The sequence below is a fragment of the Artemia sp. Qi Xiang Cuo genome, chromosome 20 (assembly GCF_049724085.1).
Source record: "Artemia sp. Qi Xiang Cuo chromosome 20, ASM4972408v1, whole genome shotgun sequence".
Classification (NCBI taxonomy): domain Eukaryota; kingdom Metazoa; phylum Arthropoda; class Branchiopoda; order Anostraca; family Artemiidae; genus Artemia; species Artemia sp. Qi Xiang Cuo.
This window is the reverse complement of record NC_142813.1, coordinates 19837242-19863378: the sequence shown is the minus strand read 5'-3', so window position 1 is coordinate 19863378 and position 26137 is coordinate 19837242. Positions and strand designations below refer to the sequence as shown.

General features: G+C 37.9%; 1 protein-coding gene across 7 annotated transcripts in view; it reads right to left on the bottom strand.

The window, feature by feature from the left end:
* Positions 1-26137, bottom strand: part of ema (C-type lectin domain containing ema) — a 191540-nt gene that overhangs the window by 49959 nt on the left and 115444 nt on the right. For all 7 annotated transcript variants that reach the window (XM_089106377.1, XM_089106376.1, XM_089106378.1 and 4 more), the window contains one exon: positions 8996-9446. In XM_089106377.1, coding sequence (XP_088962503.1) covers positions 8996-9446 — 451 coding nt within the window. The remainder of the gene's footprint in view (positions 1-8995; positions 9447-26137) is intronic.

Genomic DNA, 26137 nt, shown 5'->3' with positions numbered 1-26137 from the left:
ATTTTCTGATTCCTCTGGACTAAGTCCTGGACTGCCAGTGCAGCATCTTTCTTTTCCGTTTCAAGCTTTTCTATTTGCAACTAATTCAAAGCTAGTTCATAGCTGGCTCTAGCTGATCTGGTCAAACACAGCAGCTTCTTTGTGATCGGCACAAGCTCGGGTTTCTTCTTATAGTTGTGCCTAGCATCAGCAACAAAAGCTTTAGCGTTTAGGGTCCGCTCCTCTGTATGGGCTTGCATGTTAGTCATCAACAGAGCTGAACGAGAAAATCATCGCTTCACATGTGCACTTCCATGGCAGAGCGAAAGAGCTGCACTAACTACTCCACCCAAGGCCTGAAAGTTCACATCACCAGCTGGTGTCTCCAGTTCTAGGATCTAATAGAATAGTTTTCTAGTAAACCCTAACCGTAGGCGATCGATCAGTTCTGATTTCCTCTTCAAAACAAGTACTTCCACAGATTCAGAATTATCTGACTTTCTCTTTCGTCGGAACGAGCTTTAAGTGCTGCTTCCAGCATGCTTTGAGCCAGACCAATGTTCAAAAAGTCCTTTTCTTCTACTGCTTTCTTCGGGCGTTCTTCTGCTTCTTTCAGAAGAGTACTACCAATTTCTTTCTTCTGTTTAACCATCTCTTTTTTTCGTAAAATGTATGACTCCAGATTCGCTATTTTCTGATTCCTCTGGACTAGGTCCTGAACTGCCAGTGCAGCATCTTTCTTTTCCGTTTCAAGCTTTTCTATTTGCAACTAATTCAAAGCTAGTTCATAGCTGGCTCTAGCTGATCTGGTCAAACACAGCAACTTCTTTGTAATCGGCACAAGCTCGGGTTTGTTCTCATAGTTGTGCCTAGCCTCAGCAACAAAAGCTTTAGCGTTTAGGGTCCGCTCCTTTGTACGGACTTGCATGCTAGTCATCAACTGAGCTAAACGAGAAAATCCTCGTTCCACGTCTGCGCTTCCATGGCAGAGCGAAAGAGCTGCTCTAACTACTCGACCCAAGGCCTGATATTTCATATCACCACCTGGTGTCTTCAGTTCTTGGATCTTTTGCCAATAGCTACCGATTCTTGTACTGCTCGTGGGTTGTGACACAGGGTCCAACTGTAATAGTAACCATTCTCTCTCAACTTTCTCTATGTTCGTCTCAGACAGAAGTTCTCTTGCAATGCAGAGAACATCACTGCAACCCATCGGCTGGGATTACTTAGGAAGGCTGAAGCAGCAAAGGCTTCAGAAAAACTCGTTGTTCACAGGGCATTTTGCCAAAAAATACAGTAATGCAGCTTTGACGTGCTTCCTAACTCCAAGAAAAAAAGTTTCCTATCTTTCTGGGTCACTTTCGAAGAAGCAAGAGCTGTTAAGATTTGCTCATTACACAAAGGCTGCTCTAGATATAGTTTTGCAGCACTGTCTATGCTTTCAAACCCCACGGCGAGGTGATGGTTGACATCATTGGCATGTACAATCTGTCCACGAAAAAACTGTTCATAAGCGACACAAATCAAGATTCAGCACACGAATCAAAGGCTCTTGTCGTTGAAACACTTTTAGTGAATACAGAGAAGGTATTTGCAGAACTCACAACAAACTCGATTTCAGCTTTCGTAGTTGGCTTTCTTAGCCAACTGACACTTTTCAGATACTTCAGAAGTGAAATAAAGTGCTTTAAGCTTATTTTCTTTGGCAGGAATTCCAGAAAATATTCAATCAGAGCAGGCCATTGCTCGATCAAGCGGTTTGCAGCTTCTCCTATGGTAAGCCACCTAGTGGGGACATAGTTTACGAACTTGTGTCGCGGAGCCTTAACTTTTAGCTCACACTGTCTAAAATCGGCACAACGAGCAGACCATCCGCTGAAGAAATGGTAAACAACAATTATCATATCAGAACATTTCTCGCCGAGATCCTGCAGTCCTTTTTGGAACGCATTATGCACTGTGTGGATATTGCAGCTACCGACATAATAATAATAATAATAACATTTAATCACCATCTAAAAAATAGTTTATAGTTGAGCACTACATAAAGAAAAAAAAAGTAAGAGAAACCAGCTTCCAAAAAGATAAAGATACGACACTCAAATAAATGCAGGTGAGAAACGTCGTCTATCTAATTTAACTTTTAACACTGAATTATTTCGAATGCTGGACCATTGTTTGGATGGCTCTGTAAGACCATATTTTTCAAGGCGGGAATTCCTATAATGCTTGGGTATGTGCAGTAAAAATTTTGCATATTTATAATAGCACTTTTTGAAGTTTTCAGTGTCTCTCACTGACGGCATGTGGGATGCACCGGCGAGGTAGGTTATGTGTGGTAGGCACACTGAACGATAAATCAAGGCCAGAGATTTCATGGAGTAGCGTCCGCGATTTGGCACTACAGTCGAATAAGTACATTTAATGGCGGTAGTTGTTTGCTTAGCAATTGCTTGTCTAGTTTTAATGATCGTTTCTGCAATCATAATAGGCCTACCAAAATATCTCAGCTCCAATACCGTAGGGACAACATGATTTCCGAGAGTGACAGAATAACTTTACGGTGCATTGAAAGTAAAAAATTCACACCTATTAATATTGATAGAAAGCCCGATAGATTGAAAGTCACATGGAGTCGATTCAGGTTTTCTTGTAAGTCTGCTTTGGATCTAGTAAGCAGAAGGACGTCGTCAGCGTATTCCAAGTAAGACAGGTCAGTACCATGCAATTGGAGAAAGGGGGAGATACGGTCCAGAAACTTGGAGATTGCATGTTTGAAAATAAGAGGACTAAGAACTCTGCCTTGCGTCACACCTCTTCTGATTTTTACAGGATCTAAAATTGTACCTTTCCATTGGCCAACACAGTCAAATTTTCGTACCAAAATTTCAGAGTCTCACTATGCTCAAACTTACTCCATTGTGCAGTAGAGCATTCATTGCTTGCATGTGATTGACGCTATCAAACGCTTTCGATTCATCAATGGTGCACATATATAGAGGTGACTTATTTCTTTTCGAGTCCATAAGTACGTTAGCCAAAAGGCAATGAGCCTCTGGGCACCCGAGACATTTCTGGAATTCAAGATGAATGTCCCCAAAGTGTCCAGTATCAAGCTCAGAGAGAATCACATATTCAAACACTTTGCTCAAGATTCACGAGACGGTTATGGGTCTATAAGATTTGTATTCGTTTGGGTCTTTTCCTTTTTTGGCAATAGATGAGATGACCCCTTTCAGAGAAGTGTTGGTAACAAAACCCATGGTGATGCACATCTGGAAAAAAAGCTGAAAATGCGAATAGAAGCATTCAGGTAAGTGCTTGAGGTGTTTTATTGTAAGATCGTCGCTGTTTATCCCATTCTTTTCTTTGGAAAGTACTTTTCTGATAGCTAACTTGATCTTCTCAAGGGAAATGGGAACAACGCAATGCTGCCCTGAGAAACGTGCAAGCCAGCTGGAGACTTCCGTTTCATACTGATTGGTTATAGTAAGATTCTCATCTCCATACACCGAAGTACAGTAAGAGCGCCGATCATGCAGTGTCAGAGAAGCACTAGATGGACGATCATCTCGTCTGATTAGAGTTAGCCATGATTTCTTATTTCTAGTGAACTGTTGCCGGATAATTTGGTACCTCTTCATTCAGCTTTGTATTTGCATTTTGTGCTCCGTTTCAACTCGAAAACAGTTCCACGTAGCGGTCTACCACAAGCAATCCAAATGTTCAGCCACGTATTTGCATGTCGTTTTACCGATTAGAGTTCAGTTTTGCCGACTGGACATTCGGACCAAACCGGTTTCTCTGTCCAATTTTGGCTCGCCTTGTAGGAACCACTTTCAGTCCGGCAACTTTCAGGGCATGGATGACTTGATGGTAATAAGTGCTGAAACAACAGTGGCTGAGACGTCAAAAGGGCCAGAGAAGAGTAGATAAAACGGAACTTTGGTGGATGCTCAGTGAGCAGAGGACTATGAGCAATTATAAGATGATTATTGATCAGGATTGAACTTACTTTTTCTAGGAACTTGAATGTCCAATCTTCCGTTAGCTCACTAAATTGTTGAAAAAAAAAACTCAAAACATTAACAAAAAAGTAACTTTAGTGACAAATTCAATGAAAAAGTGACATAAAGTGACACGTCCTAAAAAAAGGGACAAAAATTGACAAAAGTGACTGCGGCCGATCCCTGTTAATACCTCAGAGAAGTTACGAAAGTCTTTAAACTTTTTGTAGTTATAAAGCGGCCACCAAAAGTCCGTAGCTATCAGAAAAGCTATGCTGCACAGCGGTGTAGTTTTTTTTCTTATTTTTACAGATTTTTTATTTACTTAATACTTTTAGGAAATAAACATAATGATCGTCTAACTGGTCTTATTTCGCCAAACGCAAAATACATAGAAAGGGGAGGGCTTTTAATTTCTTGGGAAAGATGGGGTGAAATGAAGACGGATACAAGGACTAGAGTTACAGTAGCTTTATAATTACGAAATTTCTCATCTCTTAACAAAAAAAAAAAAAAAAAAAAAAAAAAAAAAAAAAAAGCTTGTACGATTGTTGCTTGTTTTAACCAACAATATGTGACATAAAATCCTTGTTGAATAAGAGTAAATGATTTTTGATAAACCAATTTGTGCAAGAACAGATTGTTGGACAATCATAGATACGTTTTTTGTTCCCTATCTACTGAGGCCTTGGTTCGTTTTCCCTTTTTTAACCAAGCCCTTTTTCCTAAGGCCTGCAAAGAAAGAAGAACGGCGACTCTGAGGTCAGTTCTGATATCTCCTGTTGGAATTAGGGTAAAAACCCAATAAAACAAGATTTTTTTTTTTTACTTAGGTCTTTCTGAACATATCCACTTAATGATAATTCATAGCCTTTTCCAATTTTATTCATTTTTTGTTAAAGGAAAGAAGTAACACTATTAGTGAGCCGTTCTCCCTAGTAATTCATCACTAGTTGTATCAATATTTTTTCCCCTGGAGGCGTTTGTAAAATCTTATTTTGTCGTCTAGTTCGAACTTTCAAAATTTCCTGGTCTTTGCATTCGTGTTTTCGTCTCAAAAGCCAAAATAAATGTTACACTTGAAAGCACTCTAAAAAAAAACGAGAACATTTTTCATAGATCTATTCTTTTATAGCTAGAAGGCTTAAGTAATAAAAAAAACATGGCTTTATTTTGCAGTTTAGTTGAACCACGATTGACCATGTTTTGGTTCAACGCCAACTATACAGATCGATTCCAACAAATCTCACTTTCCCTTGCTATCATTTCTTTTTACATAACTTTCATTATTAATTATGACCAGAAACGAACTTTAGTGGGTAAAATGAGTATAGAATATCATAATTCATTCTAAAAAGCGGTGAAGGAACTTGACAAAAGGAATCTAATGCAAAACGTTCGTATCGATGTATGCTGCAAATACTGAAATTATATCTTCTTTTGCAGTAATTGACGATGGTAATGAAATCGTTATTCAAAATACAATGGCGCTGATTTCATCTCAGTTGAAGACTAAATCGAGTTTAAAAGATTGTAAGAAGTCGACAGGCATTGGAAGTCTTAAAGGTTCATTAAGTGCTAGAAACAGACCAATGTGTTCTTGGTTGAGAAAACACTAATAGCAATAATTGTAGTATCCACACGAAAAAAGGTATGAGATGAAAAAGGGCGATGCAAAAGGCAAAAACACCTTACCAAAACTTCCTTCTGATAGCCCGGCATGAAATGAAAAAAAAAAAAAAATTAATATAGCTGAGAAACATAAAAACAGCCTGAATATATTTTTAACTGAACCGTTTTGAACCCTGACCAATACCATAAAAACAAACAGTGAAGAAAACGTGAAAAACAGCTGGTCAATATTTTACCAAGTTCATTGCTGGTTGTGGAATAATTTACCCAGTTGAGAAAAAGTCCAGAATGCTTTGTTTCCTTATGCAAATTAACATAAAGTGGGTTCTGAAATTAATAAGTGCGTTCTGGAATATAATTAGTCAAACTGGAATCCAAAAAATTGTTCAGTGTTGGAGGGTAAAAAATTATCTCAGGTCTTGGTTCAAAGACTTATCAGTGTCGACGCAATACGTTGACCAAGTAAAATCAATGCGTCTCCATGCATTACTTAATTTTTCCCCCGGCCAATTCGCAAAGAAGTAGCAGCTGTAAAATTCGGATGACTCAGAGGTCATCCTTTGAAAATCTCTTTTTAAGCGCTTAAAGTGATTGGAGGGCAACCATTCCCCTTTCAGTGCCATTTGACGCCCAGGGCGCTCCCGTAGCCTCTTATGGCATCAGATCAAAATTTAAGACAATTATTTTCTCAAAATGATTGAAGTGTCCAAACAGTGTTCATCCCTCCGGAGAGAGCACAGTCAACACAGCCTTAAGGACAAGGGTATAAAATTATAGAATTCGCCCGTTATTCGCAAATATTTTTAAGAAGCAAGAATGGGCATTTTACACCTTGTTAAAACCAAAACTTGTTAGTAGTTTAATTATGTGTGCTCATTAAAACCGAACCCCCTACGCCCCCTATGACCCTGGGCATCCAATTACGCCCCTTTATTAGAATACCATGAAGTCATTACGGCTAGAATAGTCAAAATGTCCAATTAATATGCTGCCAGGGATTGCATGACCCTAACAACCCTAGGGACCGCGGCCCAATATAATGAAAATTGCCTATTTTTCAGATAGATGTTAGGACAAAAGTACGGGCATTTTACACGTTGTTTGAACAAAAAAAAAACAAACAAAAAAAACAAGAATTTTCAATCTACGAAGGTGACACTCTTCCAGGGCCTCCCGCCTTACGTGCCGACTAAAAGGAGTAGTAAAAAACGTGTTTTCCTGTCGTTTTTCACAGCATATACCTTAGGCCAAAGAGACTTCAGCAAGTAATACATTTCGCCAAAAGGGCACGAAAAAAAAATTGTTTACCGATCAGTTTGAAAAAAAAATATGGGTCAAAAGAGCTGAAGTTCATAAATTGGGCCAAAAACATTGAAATTGGCCCTCTTTTGTATCCGTCACAAACCTACGATGTAGAGTACCATTTGATAAAAATAGAAAGAGAAAGGAATATGCAAAAGTTAAGAAGCACTTGCTTTCTTGATTCCTCGGTTCAAGCTACAGAATTTCGGTGATGCAGTGCGCAAAAGATTCAAGGACTAACCCGGTCTAAAAACTAGCTATGTCCAGTGTTGCCAACACTTTGAAATAAACTGTAATAGTTTGCCGACTAAAATTCTACCGCAAGAGGTCAATTTGTACCATCTGAACAGCTTGTTAAAAAACAATCCATAATTTGTTTTTGAGTAGGAGGCGGTCCCTAAAGTTGGTGATCAGAACATCTACAGAAGAAGCTCTTAGACGTCAGCTAAACGTGGTTAGAACTACTTTTTGACTGGCCATTTGTACTTTTTGTAGGTCAGTGCCTGTCCGATTTCTGTAAGGGACCGAGATAGGGTCTCTGCATTCCTGTCATCACAGCATCTACCATAAGAAATACTTTAACACATGAAGGGACCCCTCCCTCCTACTTCCGAAAAATAGTTCGATTCTCTTTCCCTCCCCCTTAAGGGTCAGATCAACGTCCCTATTCCCTAAGGGTTTTCTCAACCATACTTGGCGGAAAATGATGCTAGCCTCCCAGCTATATCTTTCGTAAGTCTGTCCCAAATCCAACCCCTGTGGCGAGGGAATGGGTTCTTAAGTTGCTAAATTCTTACTCGTTCCGATATTTGCCAGAGAAGAATATTGGATCTCAGTTAAACGTGGTGGACAGTAGCATAAGATTTCCAATTTGAACATTTTTGAAACCCTATCCCTGGTCCAATCTCTTGAAAGGGAAGGATCTCTAAATTCTTGTCATCCAGACATCTACCCGTGGAGGTTTTCGGCACTCAATGAAAATTAGAAGCAAGAACAAGTGTCATACCTGCGGCTTTTCAGGGCTAAAACTCAATCCCATCTCTATGGAAGGCGGAGGAGGAATATTTCAAAAATATTTTAGTATATACAATATGAGCGAATGGTAAATTCTTCATTTGAGTTTTTTCGGGGAACAAAATCGATCTGGCCTCTTTGTGAGGGTGGAGGAGGAAAAAGAATCCTTAAATTCTTGTCATCTCGGCATCTACCAGAAGGAATAGCCAAATCTAAAATGACATTGGTGAGAATTAAAGAATAACTGTTCTAGATGTGCCCTTTCTGGGTCAATACCCTGATCCCTCTGAAAGGAGGAAGAGCGACACTAAATTCTTATCATCACGTCATTTTCAAGTAGCAATCGTCAGATCTAAACCAAACTTGGAGGGAAGCAAGAGCTAGTGTTTTATTTTGCCTTTTGGGAGTCTCGGCCTGTTCAAACCTCTGTAGGGGACAGAAGACGAGGCTCCTAAGTTCTTATCATCCTCATTATAGATGTCATTACCGTGATCGATTGTAACCAAACTTTTTTTTCTTTTGTATTAGCCTTTTGGAACGTCAAAAATAAAAAATAAAGAAAGAAAAACGGTAAAAAAACAACAATTTGCTTTTTTTTGACTCGTCTAAGCGTTATTTTTAGAAAAGGAGAGAAATACCTAATTCTATCGTAAATATAGCTTTTTCTGAAGTAGTATACTTTTTCAAAATTTGTTCAGTGCAAAAAATGTGGACTTGACACTTTCGGGAACTTCAAGCATAACGAGTTATGTGAAGGTTACACTAATGAACTTTGCTTGGAGCTTAGGGTATTTTGGTAACCTCTTTATTAACTTTCTTTAGGTAACAACTTTCACATTTCTCCAAGTTTGTTATACAAGGCAGGAAGGCGTTATAAACCAGGCTCATGTTGGAAACAAGTTTGACATCATTTCCAGCCACGTGGCAAAACACATAGTAATTTTATTGCTTCAGGCTCTAGTAGAACAACCAATAATATGAAACGTATTATTGGTAGACGTATTACTACTTACATGACTTTAAAAAAACAACACAACAGCACCATTAAAGCAAAACCTTACCTTCATTCGTGCTCATTGAATAGAGAAGGCAGAGGGCAAAAAGCGCTACGTAATCCGTGTCATTGACGTCTAAACAATCGAATATTGACTTCAAAAAAGGTCTGTTCACAAGGCCGAAGTGGCCTTCATCCAGTGATAGCTGGTGCGTTTCTTTAATCATCTCCTTTTCTTCATCTGTTATGTTAACTTCAAAGCCAGGATGCCCATTCGAGCTCATTGTCATAACACTTGGCTCAACTCCAGTTTCGATTTCAGAGTCCCCTTCACTTTCGTCAAGGTTTTCAGATTGAAGACTTCGAAATTTTTCAAAGTAATCATCACCGGTATCATCAGCTTTGCCGTTGAGTATAAACCAAGCAAGAGTTCGAACAAGAGGTCGATGTTTGAGAATGACAAAAACTTGCGTCAAAAGAAAGAGGGCGACGATGCGGCTGACGTGTGGTCGCGAAGGCTGAAAAAAAAGTTTCACGTCAGTTCCGTTTCCAACAGTCTTTACAAAGTTTCCATTTTCTCATCTTGAAAAATACTGTAGAGAAACTACATAATAGTTTATTTTCTATGAAACAGATCCTTGAAATGTTGTTGAAATGGTGAAAAATGAAAAGGGATAATTTAAAAAAGGAAACAAGTAATGACAGTATTTTCTTCTTCTGTAATCAGGACTAAAGTACTACAGATCTATTGGAAAGACTGTGAAGGTGGAAACAGAAAATTATGTAGTCTGAGCCAGCTATAAGCATTGAAGGGCCAGATGAGATTCTATGTGTAAGCAATGATTTTCCCCTTTCCTGCGTCTACACTTTCCATTTTAAACTTGTTAGTTAACTTTTTAAGTTAAGTACGAGAGCAAAATAAGGAGCTTCAACATAAAAGCTGAGAAGAAAAGGGTCAGATTAAAAACGAATAAGAAACTAGAAGGATTTCACATTATAGTGCATTAGATTTACCGAGAAAAAAAAAGGGTTGACAGTAAACTAATTCTACCGTCTTATTTTTTTTTTGCACAGAGATATTTTTACACCATCATAAGTAAAGTACTAAAAGTTAGGGTCTCTAGCTTAGCACAAAAAAAAATAAAAAATAATAATCATTTGCCAACCTATCTGTCGGTTCGGTTGGCAGATACAAACAAAGATTGGCCCAAAGGGAAGAAATGTAGTAGTAATGATAGTACTACCAATCACGAAACAGTGAATCTACACTTTTTCTCTATTTTGATTTAATGAAGACTTCTTACGTAACTCATCGCACTGAATCGATTGATATTTAGTAAATACTGTCAGAGTTATGTATCTCCTATGGTTGCGTAGATTGGCATTTCTACTTAACAAGTGTATTTGCTGCTTCACCTGACTCTCTAAGCAAAAATAGTGTATCTGAATCAAACGTATCTAAGTTCACATATACAGATCGATACGGCAAGAAAAATTTACGTATCAAGCCATCCTTAATATAAAAAAAAAGAAATTCCTGAGAATCTAGCCAAGCTTTAGCTTTGAAACTTAAACAAACAGAGATTATTTCGTATATGAGGCCTCTCCTCAAAACTTCACTCTATACACTAAAATTTGACTTTTTTCCAATTCTTTAAGAACGACTCGTGAAGCACAAGGGCCGCTTAGTTAGAATAAGAAGCTTTTATAAAGTACTTAAATAACATAGCGTGAAGAAAGAGGGGCTGAGGAAGGGGGAGCCCCCCTCTTATAATTAATAATTTCTGTTCGTTTTAAGTTTTAATGATCCTCCTTCCTTTCAGCTGAAAAACTTGTTTTCCTTATTTTATTTAAGTAAGAAATGAGATAGTGTCAGAGCAAAGTGGCGTTTCTACCGTCTTGTACCACGAAACATCAACTTTTGCCCAAAGAAGGTCAAAATGCAGGGGGATGCAAATTCTAAGATAACCAATGAATTTCTCATGGTTTAAAACCCTTGACTGAAGGATTTGAGCCCCCCTCCCCATCTTAAAAAAGGAGGAAAATCATTTCTCTGCATGTTTAATATGCATTTCATCATTTATTTCTAATTCTTTTTTCTGCCAGGGCTTACAGGTTACCGCAAGATCGCAGAGACTTGTTCAAAAACTCGTTTAAAATCTACTGCTTCTTGTAAGTTTGTCTGAATAGATCCATCGTGAAGTGCCACAAAGCACCTTCCGGAGCGAAGGTCTGGTAAGGATACAATAATAATATTTATGGTCGAAAATCCTTAACCTGAAATTTACAGTCCCCTTTCTTGCATACCCGTCCCCTCTGAGCCCTTCAATAAGCAAAAACTGAAAAACGTGTCATGAAAAAACTGCCTAATGAAAAATGTCGTTGAATAATATTCATTTTTCATGAAAATAGGTGAATTTCTCACGTGCAAATTTTCTAAGCCACCCCTGACAATATTCCCTTAGGTCCCTTTAGTTATGTGACAAGGTTATAAATATCTCTCAGGAAAGTTTAAGGAAGGTAGGAAGTAGTACCTATATTTGATATCATATCAAACAGTTCGTGGTAACGAACTGTAAGTAAGGAGCGACCCGGCTCAATGGTAACCGAAACTCTAAAAAACGGAATTTTGATACCAATAGATACATCAAAAGAATCAGATTTTAATTCTGATTTCCAATAAATAAGTTTCATCAAGTTTAATTTTACCTATCAAAAGTTATGAGCCTGAGAAAATTTGGCTGATTTTCGAAAAAAGGGGGAAAGACCCCCTAAAAGTAATAGAACCTTAATGAAAACCACACCATCATATTCAGCGTATCAGAGAACCCTACTGTAGAGGTTTCAAGCTCCTATGTACAAAAATGTGGAATTTTCCATTTTTTGCCAGAAGAAAGATCACGGATGCGTGTTTATTTATTTTTTTTTTTCCCAGGGGTGATCGTATCCACCCAGTGGTCCTAGAATATCGTGGGAGGGCTCATTGGAACGGAAATTAAAAGTTCTAGTGCCATTTTTAAGTGACAAAAAAATGGAGGGCAACTACGCCCCCTCCCACGCTAATTTTTTTCCCAATGTCATCTGATCAAAATTTTGAGATAGCCATTTTGTTCAGCATGGTCGAAAATATTATAACTATGTCTTTTAGGATGACTTAATCCCTCGAAGCCCCCAGGAGGAGGGCTGAAAGTTATGAACTTTACCCAATGTTAACATATAGCATTGGTTATTAGGACCCGGCTCAATGGTAACCGAAACTCTAAAAAACGGTATTTTGATACAAATAGATACATCAAAAGAATCGGATTTTAATGCTGATTTCAAATATATAAGGTTCATCAAGTTTAATCCAAAGTTACGCGCCTGAAAAAATTTGTCTGATTTTCGAAAAAAGGGGAAAAGATCGCCTTAAAGTTATAGAACCTAAATGAAAATCACACCATCATATTCCTCGTATCAGAGAACCTTAATGTAGAGGTTTCAAGCTTCTATCTACAAAAATGTGGAAATTTGCATTTTTTGCCAGAAGGAAGACCACGGGTGCGTGTTTATTTACTTTTTTTCCCCAGGGGTGATCGTATCGACTTAGTGGTCCTAGAATATCGTGGGAGGGCTCATTGGAATGGAAATTAAAAGTTCTAGTGCCCTTTTTAAGTGACCAAAAAAATGGAGGGCAACTATGCCCCCTCCCACAATCATTGTTTTCCCAAAGTCACCTGATCAAAATTTTGAGATAGTCATTTTGTTCAGCATGTTCGAAAATATTATAAGTATGTCTTTTAGGATGACTTATTCCCCCGAAGTTCCCGGGAGGAGGGCTGAAAGTTATGAACTTTACCCAATGTTAACATATAGTATTGGTTATGGGAAGTATACAGTACAGACGTTTTCAGGGGAGATTTTTCCTGGTAGTGGGGTGGGGGGGGGGTTGGGCAGGGACGAACGCAGGGGGGGCCTCCGCCCCCCCCCCCCAAAATCTCACGATTTTTTTCATTTTCCCATAATTTTCTGATTTTTCTCACAGAATAATGGGTTTGAAGGATTTGGCCCCCCCTGAAACAAATTCCTGCGTACGTGCCTGGGGTTATGTAGGAGGATCTTTCCCTGAAGGAAGTTTTCATGGGGGAAGGGACATTGCTATGAAGGGGACGCCGGACTTCCCAGCATTATTTAAAAAAAGATCAGAAAATATTACATACATGATTGGGTTCACCCCCTAGTCAATACCTCACTCTTTAAGCCAGAGATTTTTTAGTACTTTCATAAGAGCAATCTATTCTAATTAACGGCCTTTGTGATTAATCGGTAATTTTTAAAGAATTGGAACAAAATTTGAACTTTCGCTTAAAGAGCAAGGTATTGACTAGGGGGCGAACCCCCTAATATATGTATTAAAAATATATGAATATAGAAGTTCTTTACGTAAGTTAATTCGTAAGTTACGTATATTTATTACTAATAAAAACGTTTGTAAATAAAATGAAACAAGTTTCGAGAGAGCCATTTAACCAAATAAAAGTAAATTAATATGAAAATTGTGCTTTAATTATTCATGTACTGTGAGCCAAGATCAAAACCTGCATTTATTCAAAAACGTTCAAAAATTAAATAAAAAAAACAAGTTTTTTTTAACTTTACGCTAAAGTTTGACTTTCTCACAGCTCTATTTTTTTTAAACAATAAAAAACACTAGCGTAAAGAGCGAGGCGTTGAGGAGGGGACTGCCCCTTTCATGTACGGAATAATTTCTGTTCGTTTTAAGTTTTAATGTCGCTCCTTACTTTCAGTAAAAAAAACTTATTTTTTTTATTTAATTTTAAACAAAAATCCGTATTGACTCTTTAATATTAAAGCCTAAACTGAAAAAAAAACTGTGATGTTTATTGTGTATGTTAAAAAAAGCAAAAAATAATTTGAAAAAGACAAAATTTTCTTTTATGAAAATATAGAACGAGGCTTAAACTAAGGAGGAACAAAAATTACTGCTTCACAAATTATCGCAAGATATATTTACAAAACTAGTTTATAAAAAACTGACTCATAATATTTTTCATTATCTGTAGAATACTAAAAATTAAAACTTTAATGAAAACTGAGCTTAATTGACTGTTCTTTTAGGGGATTATAGTTGCATACTAAAGGTTATCTATATCACAGTCAGTGAAAGACTATTCAGAGCCTTATAAATTAGTCTTCTATTTACTGCAGGCTACTTGTGGGATTTTCCGCTCTTAAGAGAATATCTTTTGGAGGGTTGGTTTTGTTTTCAGTAATGCGATATTTTTAGCAACCTGCAGATATTGGAAATATCACGAACCAATTTCTTTAAGCTAGTTTTGTAGATTAAGTCTTGCGCAATTTGTGGAGCAATAATTTTTGTTCGTTCTTTGTCGATATATTTTGCGTAATCGGTGAAGCAATAATTCTTGTCAGCTTTAATTTCAACTTCGCTCTTTGCTTCTGTAAAAACAACTAGTTTTTTAAAAGTAATTTAAATAATAACATTGGACTGTAAGCCAATTACGTTTCGTAGTCATGTTCATAAGAAACTTAAATTCAAAACTGGGTATTCAGCTGATAGTTTGGGTGCCATTCGTCCCTCAACACCCTATTTCAAGAAAAGTTACGTTGACCTTTTTTATATTATCGCCCAAACTTCACAAAAGATCTCTATGTCAGGTTTATTGTCTACGTTGAAAAAAAAAAAAAAAAAAAAAAAAAAAAAGTTAACTTTCATAAAAAAAATATTTTCTGGTAAAAGTAAGGAGAAAAGTTAGAACTTAAAACGAACAAAATTATTGCTTCAAAGTCTATATAACATGTAAAACTAGCTCAAATAAACTTGCTCAAGGTATTTCTCTACATCTGTATAATTTTGGAAGACTAGTACTCTAATGAAAACAAAAACCACAAAGAAAACAGGAATCTTTTTTAGGAGGAGAAAATTCTATAAATAATCAGCAGAAAAAAGGGTACTGGTGCATTATACGGGCCTTTCTAAAACGTCAAGTTTGGTTAATGCTAATGAAACAAAATAAAATAGGATGAATATATAATAGTTTATAAACAAATTTGGGCTATATATTTGCACATACGGGTGGGGGGGGTGAACCATAGCATATATTAAATATGTAACCTAAACTAACCTAGGTAACTTCCCCCCCCTAACCCCCCCCCCCCCCCAAAAAAAAACAGTTTAAATACCGTAAACACAATGAAAACCACGCTTTGCATTGCATTACTCTATAGCGGTCTATTGTATTAACCCGTCTGGCGGGTTTTTCGTGACTGGTTTCTTTGTAAAGGCCCATATAACGCACCAGTACCGAAAAAAGACTAATTTCTAAAGCTGTCAATAGTCTTTTGCCGGCTAGGATATCTTAACTTTCAGCATAGAATTTAGATTACCTTAAAAACTCAAGAAAAACAACAGAAATTTTATTTTCGCAACCAAAAAGTCATTTAACACCATATAAAATGACAGACTATTTATAAGGCAACTAGTTGGTGCCAACGGCCGTATCATCAATATGGGCAGCGCAATGGCGCTGCCTGAGTAAAGGGCAAAGCGGACACAATGTATAGTTGATTTTTTTTTTTACCAAGGCACTTTGTATAGAAGGAGTTGTCGTAGAAACTCTGGAAGGAGCTCATTCGATTGGAAACTGAAAGTTCTAGTGCCCTTTTAAAGAGTCAAAAGAGATTGGAGAGCAATCAGCCCCCTCCCAAGCTTCTTTGTTCCAAACAAACATCAAATCAAAAATTTGAAATAGCAATTTTGTTCTGTCTAGTTGAAAGACCCAAAAATATGGCTCTGGGGATGTCAACCCCCCCCCCCGCAGCCCTCAGGGCAAGGGTTGTAAGTTATGCAATTCGCCCATTGTTTACATACAATATTTATTATTAGGAAAGGGGGATATGTTTGACCTTTGGTGTCCAAAAAGACCAAAGGCATTCAGGTGAAGCTTTCAGAGAAAGTTGAGGGGGAGTGTTGAACTAGAAAACAAAAAACGTTATGAGCATGGAGGCTGTCAAGAGGGCGTCACTCAGGAATGACTGAGAAGTATTAAGTTGGAACTTTCAGAGAATGATGAGAGGGATGATAAACTGAACAAAAAGGCAAGATTTGCACACTACTATTACTACCACTAATACAGCTACTACTACTACTTCTACTACTGCCACTACTATTACTTCTACTACTACAATTACTGCTTCTGTAGCAAGTACTACTAAGAATGATAATATTAAGGTGACGGTTTGAGGAAATGTTGGGGGGAAAGTTAAACTAAATCAAAACATACATTGTGCATAAACATTATCAAAAGGACGTATCAGAAATATCTTAGGAACGGTTTGCCGTATCAAGCAGGAAGTTCCGGGGCATGATTAGGGGGATATTCCAACTGACCAAAAGGCAATACGCGGATACTGCTGCCGCTACTAATTCAACACTACTATTACTACAACTACTACTAATGTGATACTAGTACCACAAAGGCTAAGGATACGAAGGTGAATATTTAAGAGAATAAAGGGGAAATTTGAACTGAATCAAAACTCACAATGTGCATGCAGATTGTCAAAAAGGCGTAACTCAGGAATGACATATGGTACTGAGTTGCAACTTTCTGGGAATGCTTTGGGGGAAGATCAATTGACCTAAAGGCAATATGTTCATGCTATTACTAATACTAATACCACTAATACTACTTCTACTCCAACTACTACTTCTGTTGCAACAACTACAAAGACTAACTGTTTTAAAGTCAAATTTTTAGGGAATATTGAGGGGGAAGTTGAGCTAAATCAAAACAAACTATGGGCATACAGGTTATCAAAATGACATACCGGCAATATCATAGCAATAGCTTGTAGTATTAAGTTGAAAGTTCCAGTGTTTGATGAAGGTGATGTTCAACTTAGCAGAAGGCAGTATGTGCATACTACTACTGCTACTACTGTTAGTATAACTATTAATCCTCCTACTACTACTACTACTACTGCTACTAATACTACTACTACTACTACTACTACTACTGTGAATATTACTACAACTAAGGCTAAGGGTATGAAGGTGAAAATTTCAGGAAATACAGAGGGAATTTCCTGAATTTTTTGAAGAGCGGTTTGAACTGAGTTCAAACACACTGTGTGCATGCAGGTTGTCAAAAAGGCGTATCAGCAATTTCTTAGCAACGGCTTAGAGTATGAAGTTGAAACTTACAGGGCTTGTTGTGCGGGATGTTGGACTAATGAAAAGGCAATATTCACATGCTATTACTGCTACTTCTTCTTTTTCTACTACCACTGCTGCTACAGCTATTACTACTACTGCTACTACTACTACTACTACTACTACTGCTACTAAAGCTAACGGTATTAAGGTGAAAAATTCAGGGAATGTTAAGGCACTGTTACATCCTTTCACTGTCACTAAATAAAAACGCACTACGTCGATGCAGGTTGACAAAGAGACGCATCAGCAATACCCCAGGACCTGTTTATGGTATTAAGTGGGAATTTTCAGCTTCTGTTGAGTGGGATGTTGAAAAAAAGTAATAAAAGATACCATGTAAAAACTGCAACTAATGCTACAAAAACTACTACAACTATTTTTACTACTGCAGCTAAGGGTACTTAGGTAAAGCTTTCACGGAATATTTAGGGGGATGTTGAACTAAATCAAACCCACTATGAGCATGTAGATTGTCAAAAGGATGTACCAGCAATATCTATGGAACAGATTAGATTGTTAACTTTAAACTTCCAGGGTATATTGAGAAGGACTTTGAACTAACCAAAAGGCATTATGTGCATGCTACAACTACTTCTACTACTATTAAGATTTAATGATTAGGGGGAGTTTCAACAAAATCAAAACAAACTTTGTGCATGAAGGTTTTCAAGAGGATATACAAGCAATATCTTAGGAACGGCTTAGAGTATTAAACTGAAACTTTCAGGGTATGTTATACTAATCAAACGGCACTATGTGCATGGTACCATTTTTGCTACTACTACTATTGCTATGACTACTACTTCTATTGAGGCTAAGCGTATTCAGGTGAAAATTTCAGGAATATTTACAGGAAAATTCAACTAAATCAAAACACACTGCGTGCATTAAGGTTGCCAACAGGATGTATCAGCAATTTCTCAGGAATAGCTTAGAGTATTAGGCTGAAACTTTCAGGGCTTGTTGAGAGCATTGTTGAACTAACCAAAATCACTCAGTGCATACTGCTATTACTACTCCTATTGGTACTTATGCTACTATTACTACGACTACTACAACTGAGGCTAAGGGTAGGAAGGTGAAACTTCCTGGGACTGTTCCGTGGGATGTTAAACTAAATCAAAACACAATCTTTGTATGCAAATTGTCAAAAGGGCATATCAACAATATCCTAGGAACAATCCAGACCCTATTCCTACCATTACTAGACTCTAGGGTGCTAAGTTAAAAGTTTCAGGGTCTGTTGTGGGGCATGTTGAACTAACGAAAAGAACCTATGTGCTAGCTACTGTTACTACTACTGCTACTACTACTACTGCTATAGCTTCTACTACGGCGACTACTACTCATACTACTGAAGTTGGGGTACTACGGTGCAACTCTCAGGGAATGTTAAGGGGGATATTGAACTAAATTGTAACAAACTGTGTGGATGCAGGTTATTAAAAGGACGTAACAATTTTCCTGATAGAAACACACACACACAGAAATTAACATAAGCTGGGCGCAAAATCCCTATGCCTTCCCATGGCCAAAACATAATTTGCACTTTCCTGAAAAAATACATATGTTTTTACTTTTATAAATTTAATAAATCAAATAATATTATCATTTGGATTACTAAATATCGGTATATGTATATTAAACTGACAATGCGCATTCATTTGTATTTTTTCAGCTAAGTGCAAATTTTGTTCTGGCATCGAGAAGGCATAGGGGTTTTGTGACCAAATTATGTTAATTTCTGCTCGTTTTGAGTATGACTTGGCTATTCATTGTAATTTCTGTTCGTTTTGGGTTTCATTTATTTATCGATGCTGATTTGGGGTAGTTTCACGCTTGTAGATTATTTGATTTTATATTTGCTCATTTTTTGTTGAATGGAGTTCTTTACTTTACTTTGAAAAACTTATTTTATGGGAAAAGTTTTTAAAATCAATTTCTGTTCGTTTTATAGTCTTTTCAGGGAAAAGAAAATAATACCTCAAATCTTTTCGTTTATCAAGACTTTATAGTTTGGCCTGATATTTGTATGCTGGAGAAAAATTTTCAGCAATTTTTAACAACATACACCCTTTTGAAAATTTGGACACAAATAGTACTGTTTAATTTAGTTTCATACCTCCTCTAGTTGACCTGAAATGGAAAACTTGATACCAATCGCAAAATAAACTATTTACTTTCTTTGATAGCTAGGATACACTTACGCTATTTTGATTTGGTTAAATTTTAAGAGGAGAAATGAGAGGGTTGGCGTTGGAGGGTGGGAGTGGAAGGGAGATTAGTTGCCCTCAAATCACTTTCGACTATTAAAAAGGGCATCAGCCCTTTCTATTTTCAATCAAATGAGCCCTTTTCGAAGTTCCCACGACAACTCCTTCGATACGAAGTGCCCTGGTCTAAACAACAACAACAACAAAAAATAATTCATTATACCCACTTCGATCTTTACTATAAAAATGGCAAGCCTTCCAATCACTTTCAACTATTAAAAAGGGCACTAGGCCTTTCAGTTTCCACTCGAATGAGCCCTTTTGGAAACGACAACGCTTTCTATAAACACCTTATATGCCCCCAGGGTATAAATTATAACCCTTACCCTAAGGTCTGTTAGGGTGGTTGTCATCCTCTAAGACCGAATTTTCCAGAACTTTCAATCACGTTAAACAACATGGCTATCTCAAAAGTTTAAGTTTCTACGACAACTTCTTCGATACGAAGTGCCCTGCTCTAAAGGAAAAAATTAATAAATAATACATTGTGCCAACATCGTTCTTATATGCCCCCAGGGCATAACTTAAAACCCTTGCCCTGAGGGTTGAGGGGGAGTGTCCTTCTCTGTACTTAGTCCCTGTTTCTTGTCTCGTTCTCGAGTGTCCCCGTTCTTTACTTAGGTAGCGCGATCGTGCTGCCTGTGATTTATACAACAGCTTTCTATATAAACCTTATATGCTACCAGGGCATGACTTACAACCCTTGCACTGAGGGCTCTGAGGGGGTTATCATCCTAAAAGACCTAATTTCCAGAACATTCAACTACGTTGAACAAAATTGATATCTCAAAGTTTTGATTGGATGTGTTTTGGAAAATGGTGATGTGTTTGATTTGATTGGATGTGTTTGGAAATGGCTAGTTGCCCTCCAATCACTTTCGACTATTAAAAAGGGTACTAGCCCTTCGAATTTTCAATCGAATGAGTCTGTTTTGAAGTTTCTACGACAACACCTTCTATAAAAACCTTATATGCCCCAGGGCATAACATAAAATCCTTGCCCTGAGGGATGTGGAGGAGTGTCCTCCTCAAAAACATATTTTCTATCTGGAAATCAACTACGCTGAAAAAAATGGCTATCTCAAAACTTTGATTGGATGTGTTTGGGGGAATGATGGGTGTGTGTGGGGGAGGGGCTAGTTTCCCTTCAATCCCTTTTGACTATTAAAACGGGCACTAGAACTCTCAATTTCCAATCGAATGAGCCCCTTTTGAAGTTTCTATGACGACCCCTTCCATATGAAGTGCACTGCTCTAAAGGAAAAAAATAATACATAGTACATTGTGCCAAAATCGTTCTTATATGCCCTCAGGGCATAACTTAAAACCCTTGCCTCGAGGGTTTTGGGGGAGTATCCTCCTTAAAAACATATTGTCTATGTGGAAATCAACTACGCTGAACAAAATGGCTATCTCAAAATTTTGATTGGATGCGTTTGGGGAACTGATAAGCTTGGGGGGGGGGCTAGTTTCCCTCCAATCACTTTCGACTATTAAAAAGGGCACTAGCCCTTTGAATTTCCAAACGAATGAGCCTTTTTTGAAGTTTCTACGACAACGCCTTCTATAAAAACCTTAAATACACCCATGGCATAACTTAAAACCCTTGCCCTGAGGGTTGTGGGGTAGTGTCCTCCTCAAAAACATATTATCTATTTGGAAATCAACTACGCTGAACAAAATGGCTATCTCAAAATTTTTATTGGGTGTGTTTGGGGGAATTATTGGCGTGGGGGGGGGGCTAGTTGCCCTCCAATCACTTTCGACATTTAAAAAGGGTACTAGCCCTTCGAATTTTCAATCGAATGAACCTGTTTTGAAGTTTCTACGACAACGCCTTCTATAAAAACCTTATATGCCCCCAGGGCATAACTTAAAACCCTTGCCCTGAAGGTTGTGGGGAAGTGTCCTCCTCAAAACATATTTTCTATCTGGAAACCAACTACACTGAACAAAATGGCTATCTCAAAACTTTGATTGGATGTGTTTGGGGGAATGATGGGCGTGGGGGGGCTAGCTGCCCTCCAATCACTTTCGACTATTAAAAAGGGCACTAGGCCTTTCAATTTCCAATCGAATGAGCCCTTTTTGAAACGACAACGCTTTCTATAAACACCTTATATGCTCCCAGGGTATAAATTACAACCCTTACCCTAAGGTCTGGTAGGATGGTTGTCATCCTCTAAGACCGAATTTTCCAGAACTTTCAATCACGTTAAACAACATGGCTATCTCAAAAGTTTAAGTTTCTACTACAAGTTCTTCGATACTAAGTGCCCTGCTCTAAAGGAAAAAATTAATAAATAATACATTGTGCCAACATCGTTCTTATATGCCCCAAGGGCATAACTAAAAACCCTTGCTCTGAGGGTTGTGGGGGAGTGTCCTCCTCTTTACTTAGTCCCTGTTTCCTGTCTCGTTTTCGAGTGTCCCCGTTCTTTACTTAGGTAGCACGATCGTGCTGCCTGTGATTTATACAACAGCTTTCAATATAAACCCAATATGCCCCCAGGGCATAACTTACAACCCTTGCACTGAGGGCTCTGTGGGGTTTATCATCCTAAAAGACCTAATTTCCAGAACATTCAACTACGTTGAACAAAATTGATATCTAAAAATTTTGATTGGACGTGTTTTGGAAAATGGTGGGCATGAGAGGGGCGTTAGTTGCTATCCAATCCCTTTCAACTATTAAAAAAGGCACTAGCCCTCTCCATTTCCAATTGAATGAGCCCTTTTGAAGTTTCTAAGACAACGCTTTCAATAAAAACTTTATATGCCCCAAGGTATAACTTAAACCCGTGTCCTGAGGGTTGTGGGGAGATGTATTGCCAAACTTGAAGACCTAACTTCCAAAACTGACACCTACGTCGAGCCGCTTGTCTGGCTAAAAATCTGTAGACGATGAGTTTTAAGGCAGGGTGGGCGTGAGAGGGAGTTTAATTGCCCTCAAATCCATATCAACTCTAAAACGGGACATTCGTGTTTTGAAGTTCAAATTGTATGAGCCCTTTTTCGAACGACAAAGATTTCAATAAAAACCTTATATGCCCCCAGGGCATAACTTATAATCCTTGCCCTGAGGGTTGTGGAGGAATATCCTCCTCAAAAATATATTTTCTATCTGGAAATCAACTACGCTGAATAAAATGGCTATCTCAAAATTGTTATTGGATGTGTTTGGGGAAATGAGGGGCGTGGGGGGGGGGCTAGTTCCCTCCAATCATTTTCGACTATTAAAAAGGGCAGTAGCCCTTTCAATTTCCAATCTAATGAGCCCTTTTTGAAGTTTTTACGACAACACCTTCTATAAAAACATTATATTCCACCAGGGCATAACTTATAACCCTGAGGGTTGTAACTTGCCCTGAGGGCTCTGGGGAAGTTTCCTCCTCAAAAACATATTTTCTATCTGGAAATCAACTACGCTGAACAAAATGACTATCTTAAAATTTTGATTGGATGTGTTTGGGGGAATGACGGGCGTGGGGGGGGGGTAGTTGCCCTCCAATCACTTTTAACTATTAAATATTGTATTAGAACACTTAACATCCATTCGATTGAGTTACTTTTGAGGTTTCTGTGACGACCACTTTCATATGATGTACTAATCTCTAAAGGAAAAAAAAAATAATAAATAGTACATTGTGCCAGCATCGTTCTTATATGCCCTAAGGGCATAACTTAAAACTCTTACCCCGAGGGTTTTGGGGGAGTGTCCACCTTAAAAACATATTTTCTATTTAGAAATCAACTACGCTGAACAAAATGGCTATCTCAAAATTTTGATTGGATGCGTTTGGGTAAATGATGGGCGTGGGGGGGGGAGGCTAGATGTCCTCCAATCACTTTCGACTATTGAAAAGGGCACTAGCCCTTTGAATTTCCAATCGAATGAGCCTTTTTTGAAGTTTGTACGACAACACCTTCTAAAAAAACCTATGCCCTCCAATCACTTTCGATTATTAAAAAGGGTACTAGAACTCTCAATTTCCAATCGAATGAGCCCCTTTTGAAGTTTCTACGACGACCCCTTCCATATGAAGTGCCTTGCTCTAAAGAAACAAAAAATAATACATAGTACATTGTGCCAACATCGTTCTTATATGCCCTCAGGGCGTAACTTAAAATCCTTGCCCCGAGGGTTGTGTGGGAGTGTCCTCCTTAAAAACATATCTTCTATCCGGAAATCAACTACGCTGAACAAAATGGCTATCTCAAAATTTTTATTGGATGTGTTTGGGGGAATGATGGGCGTGGGGGGGGGGCTAGTTGCACTCCAATCCCTTTCGACCATTAAAAAGGGCACTAGCCCTTTAAATTTCCAATCGAATGAGCCATTTTAGAAACGACAACGCTTTCTATAAACACCTTATATGCCCCAAGGGCTTAAATTACAACCCTTACCCTAAGGTTTGTTAGGGTGCTTGTCATCCTCTAAGACCGAATTTTCCAGAACTTTCAATCACGTTAAACAACAAGGCTATCTCAAAATTTTGATTGGATGTGTTTCGGGAAATGGTGGGCGTGAGAGGGGTGTTAGTCGTCTTCCAATAACTTTCGGCTATTAAAAAGGGCAGAAGCCACTCCAATTTCCAATTGAATGAGCGGTTTTCGAAGTTTCTACGACAACTTTTTCGATACAAAGTGCCATGCTCTAAAGGAAAAAAATTAATAAATACTACAGTGTGCCAACATCGTTCTTATATAACTTAAAGAACGCATAACTCAGGGCATAACTTAAAACTCTTGCCCCTAGGGTTATGGGGGAGTGTCCTCCTTAAAAACATATTTTCTATCTGGAAATCAACTACGTTGAACAAAATGGCTATCTCAAAATTTTGATTGGATGCGTTTAGGGGAATGATGGGCGTAGGGGGGGGGCTAGCTGACCTCCAATCACTTTAGACTATTAAAAAGGGCACTAGCCACTCCAATTTCCAATCGAATGAGCCCTTTTCGAAGTTTCTACGACAACTCCTTCGATACGAAGTGCCCGGCTGAAGAAAAAAAAACACACACACACTGTGCCCACATCCTTCTTTACTTAGGCAGCACTAGCGCGCTGCCTATGATTAGTCTCAAGAATCAGGACAAACAGTCCAAGTTTAGTGTAAAGAGCGATGGTTGAGGAAGGGACAGCTTCCCTCATATACAGAATAATTTCTAAGGTTTTAAGTTTTAATATTGTTCTTTACTTTCAGTTGAAAAAAAAACTTAAAAACAATTTCAGTTTTATTATTTTTCAAATCATGTTAAGACATGCCCTTCTTTCCCCGCCCCCTTCGTGTGACATTTCTCCTGGAAAATTCCCGGAAACATTCATCCCCACGGAAAATTCTCCCCGTAGATTTTCCTCTCTCTCCCGCTCCGTACAGAAAATTACACGAAAATTTCCCGTAATTTTCCAAATAACAAATACTATATGATTATGAAAGGTCATTTCATCACCAAAAAAATAGTTATTGAACTGTTCAAATATGCTGAATTAAATAGCTATCTTAAAATTTTGATTGAATGTCTTTGGACAAAAAATGGGCGTGAGAGAAGGGCTAGGTGCACTCCAATCTTTTTGGTCACTCAAAAAGGGCACTAGAAGTTTTGAGTTCCGTTCGATTGAGCTCTCTCCCGATATTCTAGGACCATTAGTTCGATTCGATCGACCCCGAAAAAAAAAAACACCTGTCATTTTTCTTCTGCAAAAATATATACAGAATTCGACATTTTTGTAGATCGGAGCTTGAAACTTCTAGAGTAGGATTCTCTGATACGCTGAATCTGATGTCGTGATTTTCGTTAAGACTGCTGTTTTTGGGGGAGGGGAGGCTTTTTCGAAACTCATGCAAATTTTCTCAGGCTCGTGGCTTTTGTTGGGTAAGATTAAACTTAATGCACTTTATATATTTGGAATGAGCATAAAAATCCAACTCTTCTGATGTATCAATTATTATAAAAATTCCGTAATTTAGATTACTATTGGGCCAAGTCGTTCCTTACTTTCACAAACTGTTACCACAACAGTTTGTTACCACAAACTGTTTGAAAGGAAGATGGTGGCAGGAACTTCATGATTTTCAAAGGCATCTTGAATGAATTGAATAGCAAAAAAACACTGCAAGCTCAGTCGAGAAGTTTCTTTTCGAAATTCAAATTGGAACAGCAAAAAATCTTTTGCCAACAGATTCTCGCAATGCTGTTATACAGACACCTTTATATCATTCAGGGCCACGGCCAGAAAAGTTTTCTGAGGGGTGGGGGGGGTACCATTCTGCGAGTGTACCTATGTCTTTTGCTCAACTAATGTATTATGAGGACAATAGGCCATATTGGGGAAGCTTGAACTTTCCATGTAATTTAAATTGGCAACAAACTGGGAAAGGAGAAGGTTGACAATAATTATTTTTTTTTTACAAAAGTTTTTTTTAATGTTAAGTCTTCGTAACTTTTAGAAATTGCATTGAATACTTCAGCCTCAGTGCCCTGATTCGTTCGTGTATATATGCCATTGCCAGACCGTTTAGCCGTTTTTCAGAATTTTTTATTCTAAAGTAGGTTTATAGCAACTTCAATAAAGAAAATGACCTTTTATGCGGTGCTAGAACACGAAGTAACACATCTATCACGGGCAAAAGCTGTAAAGTCTAAATTGCATTCTTTTTTTTCTTTCTTTCTTTCTTTTTAATTCACAATTTGTCGC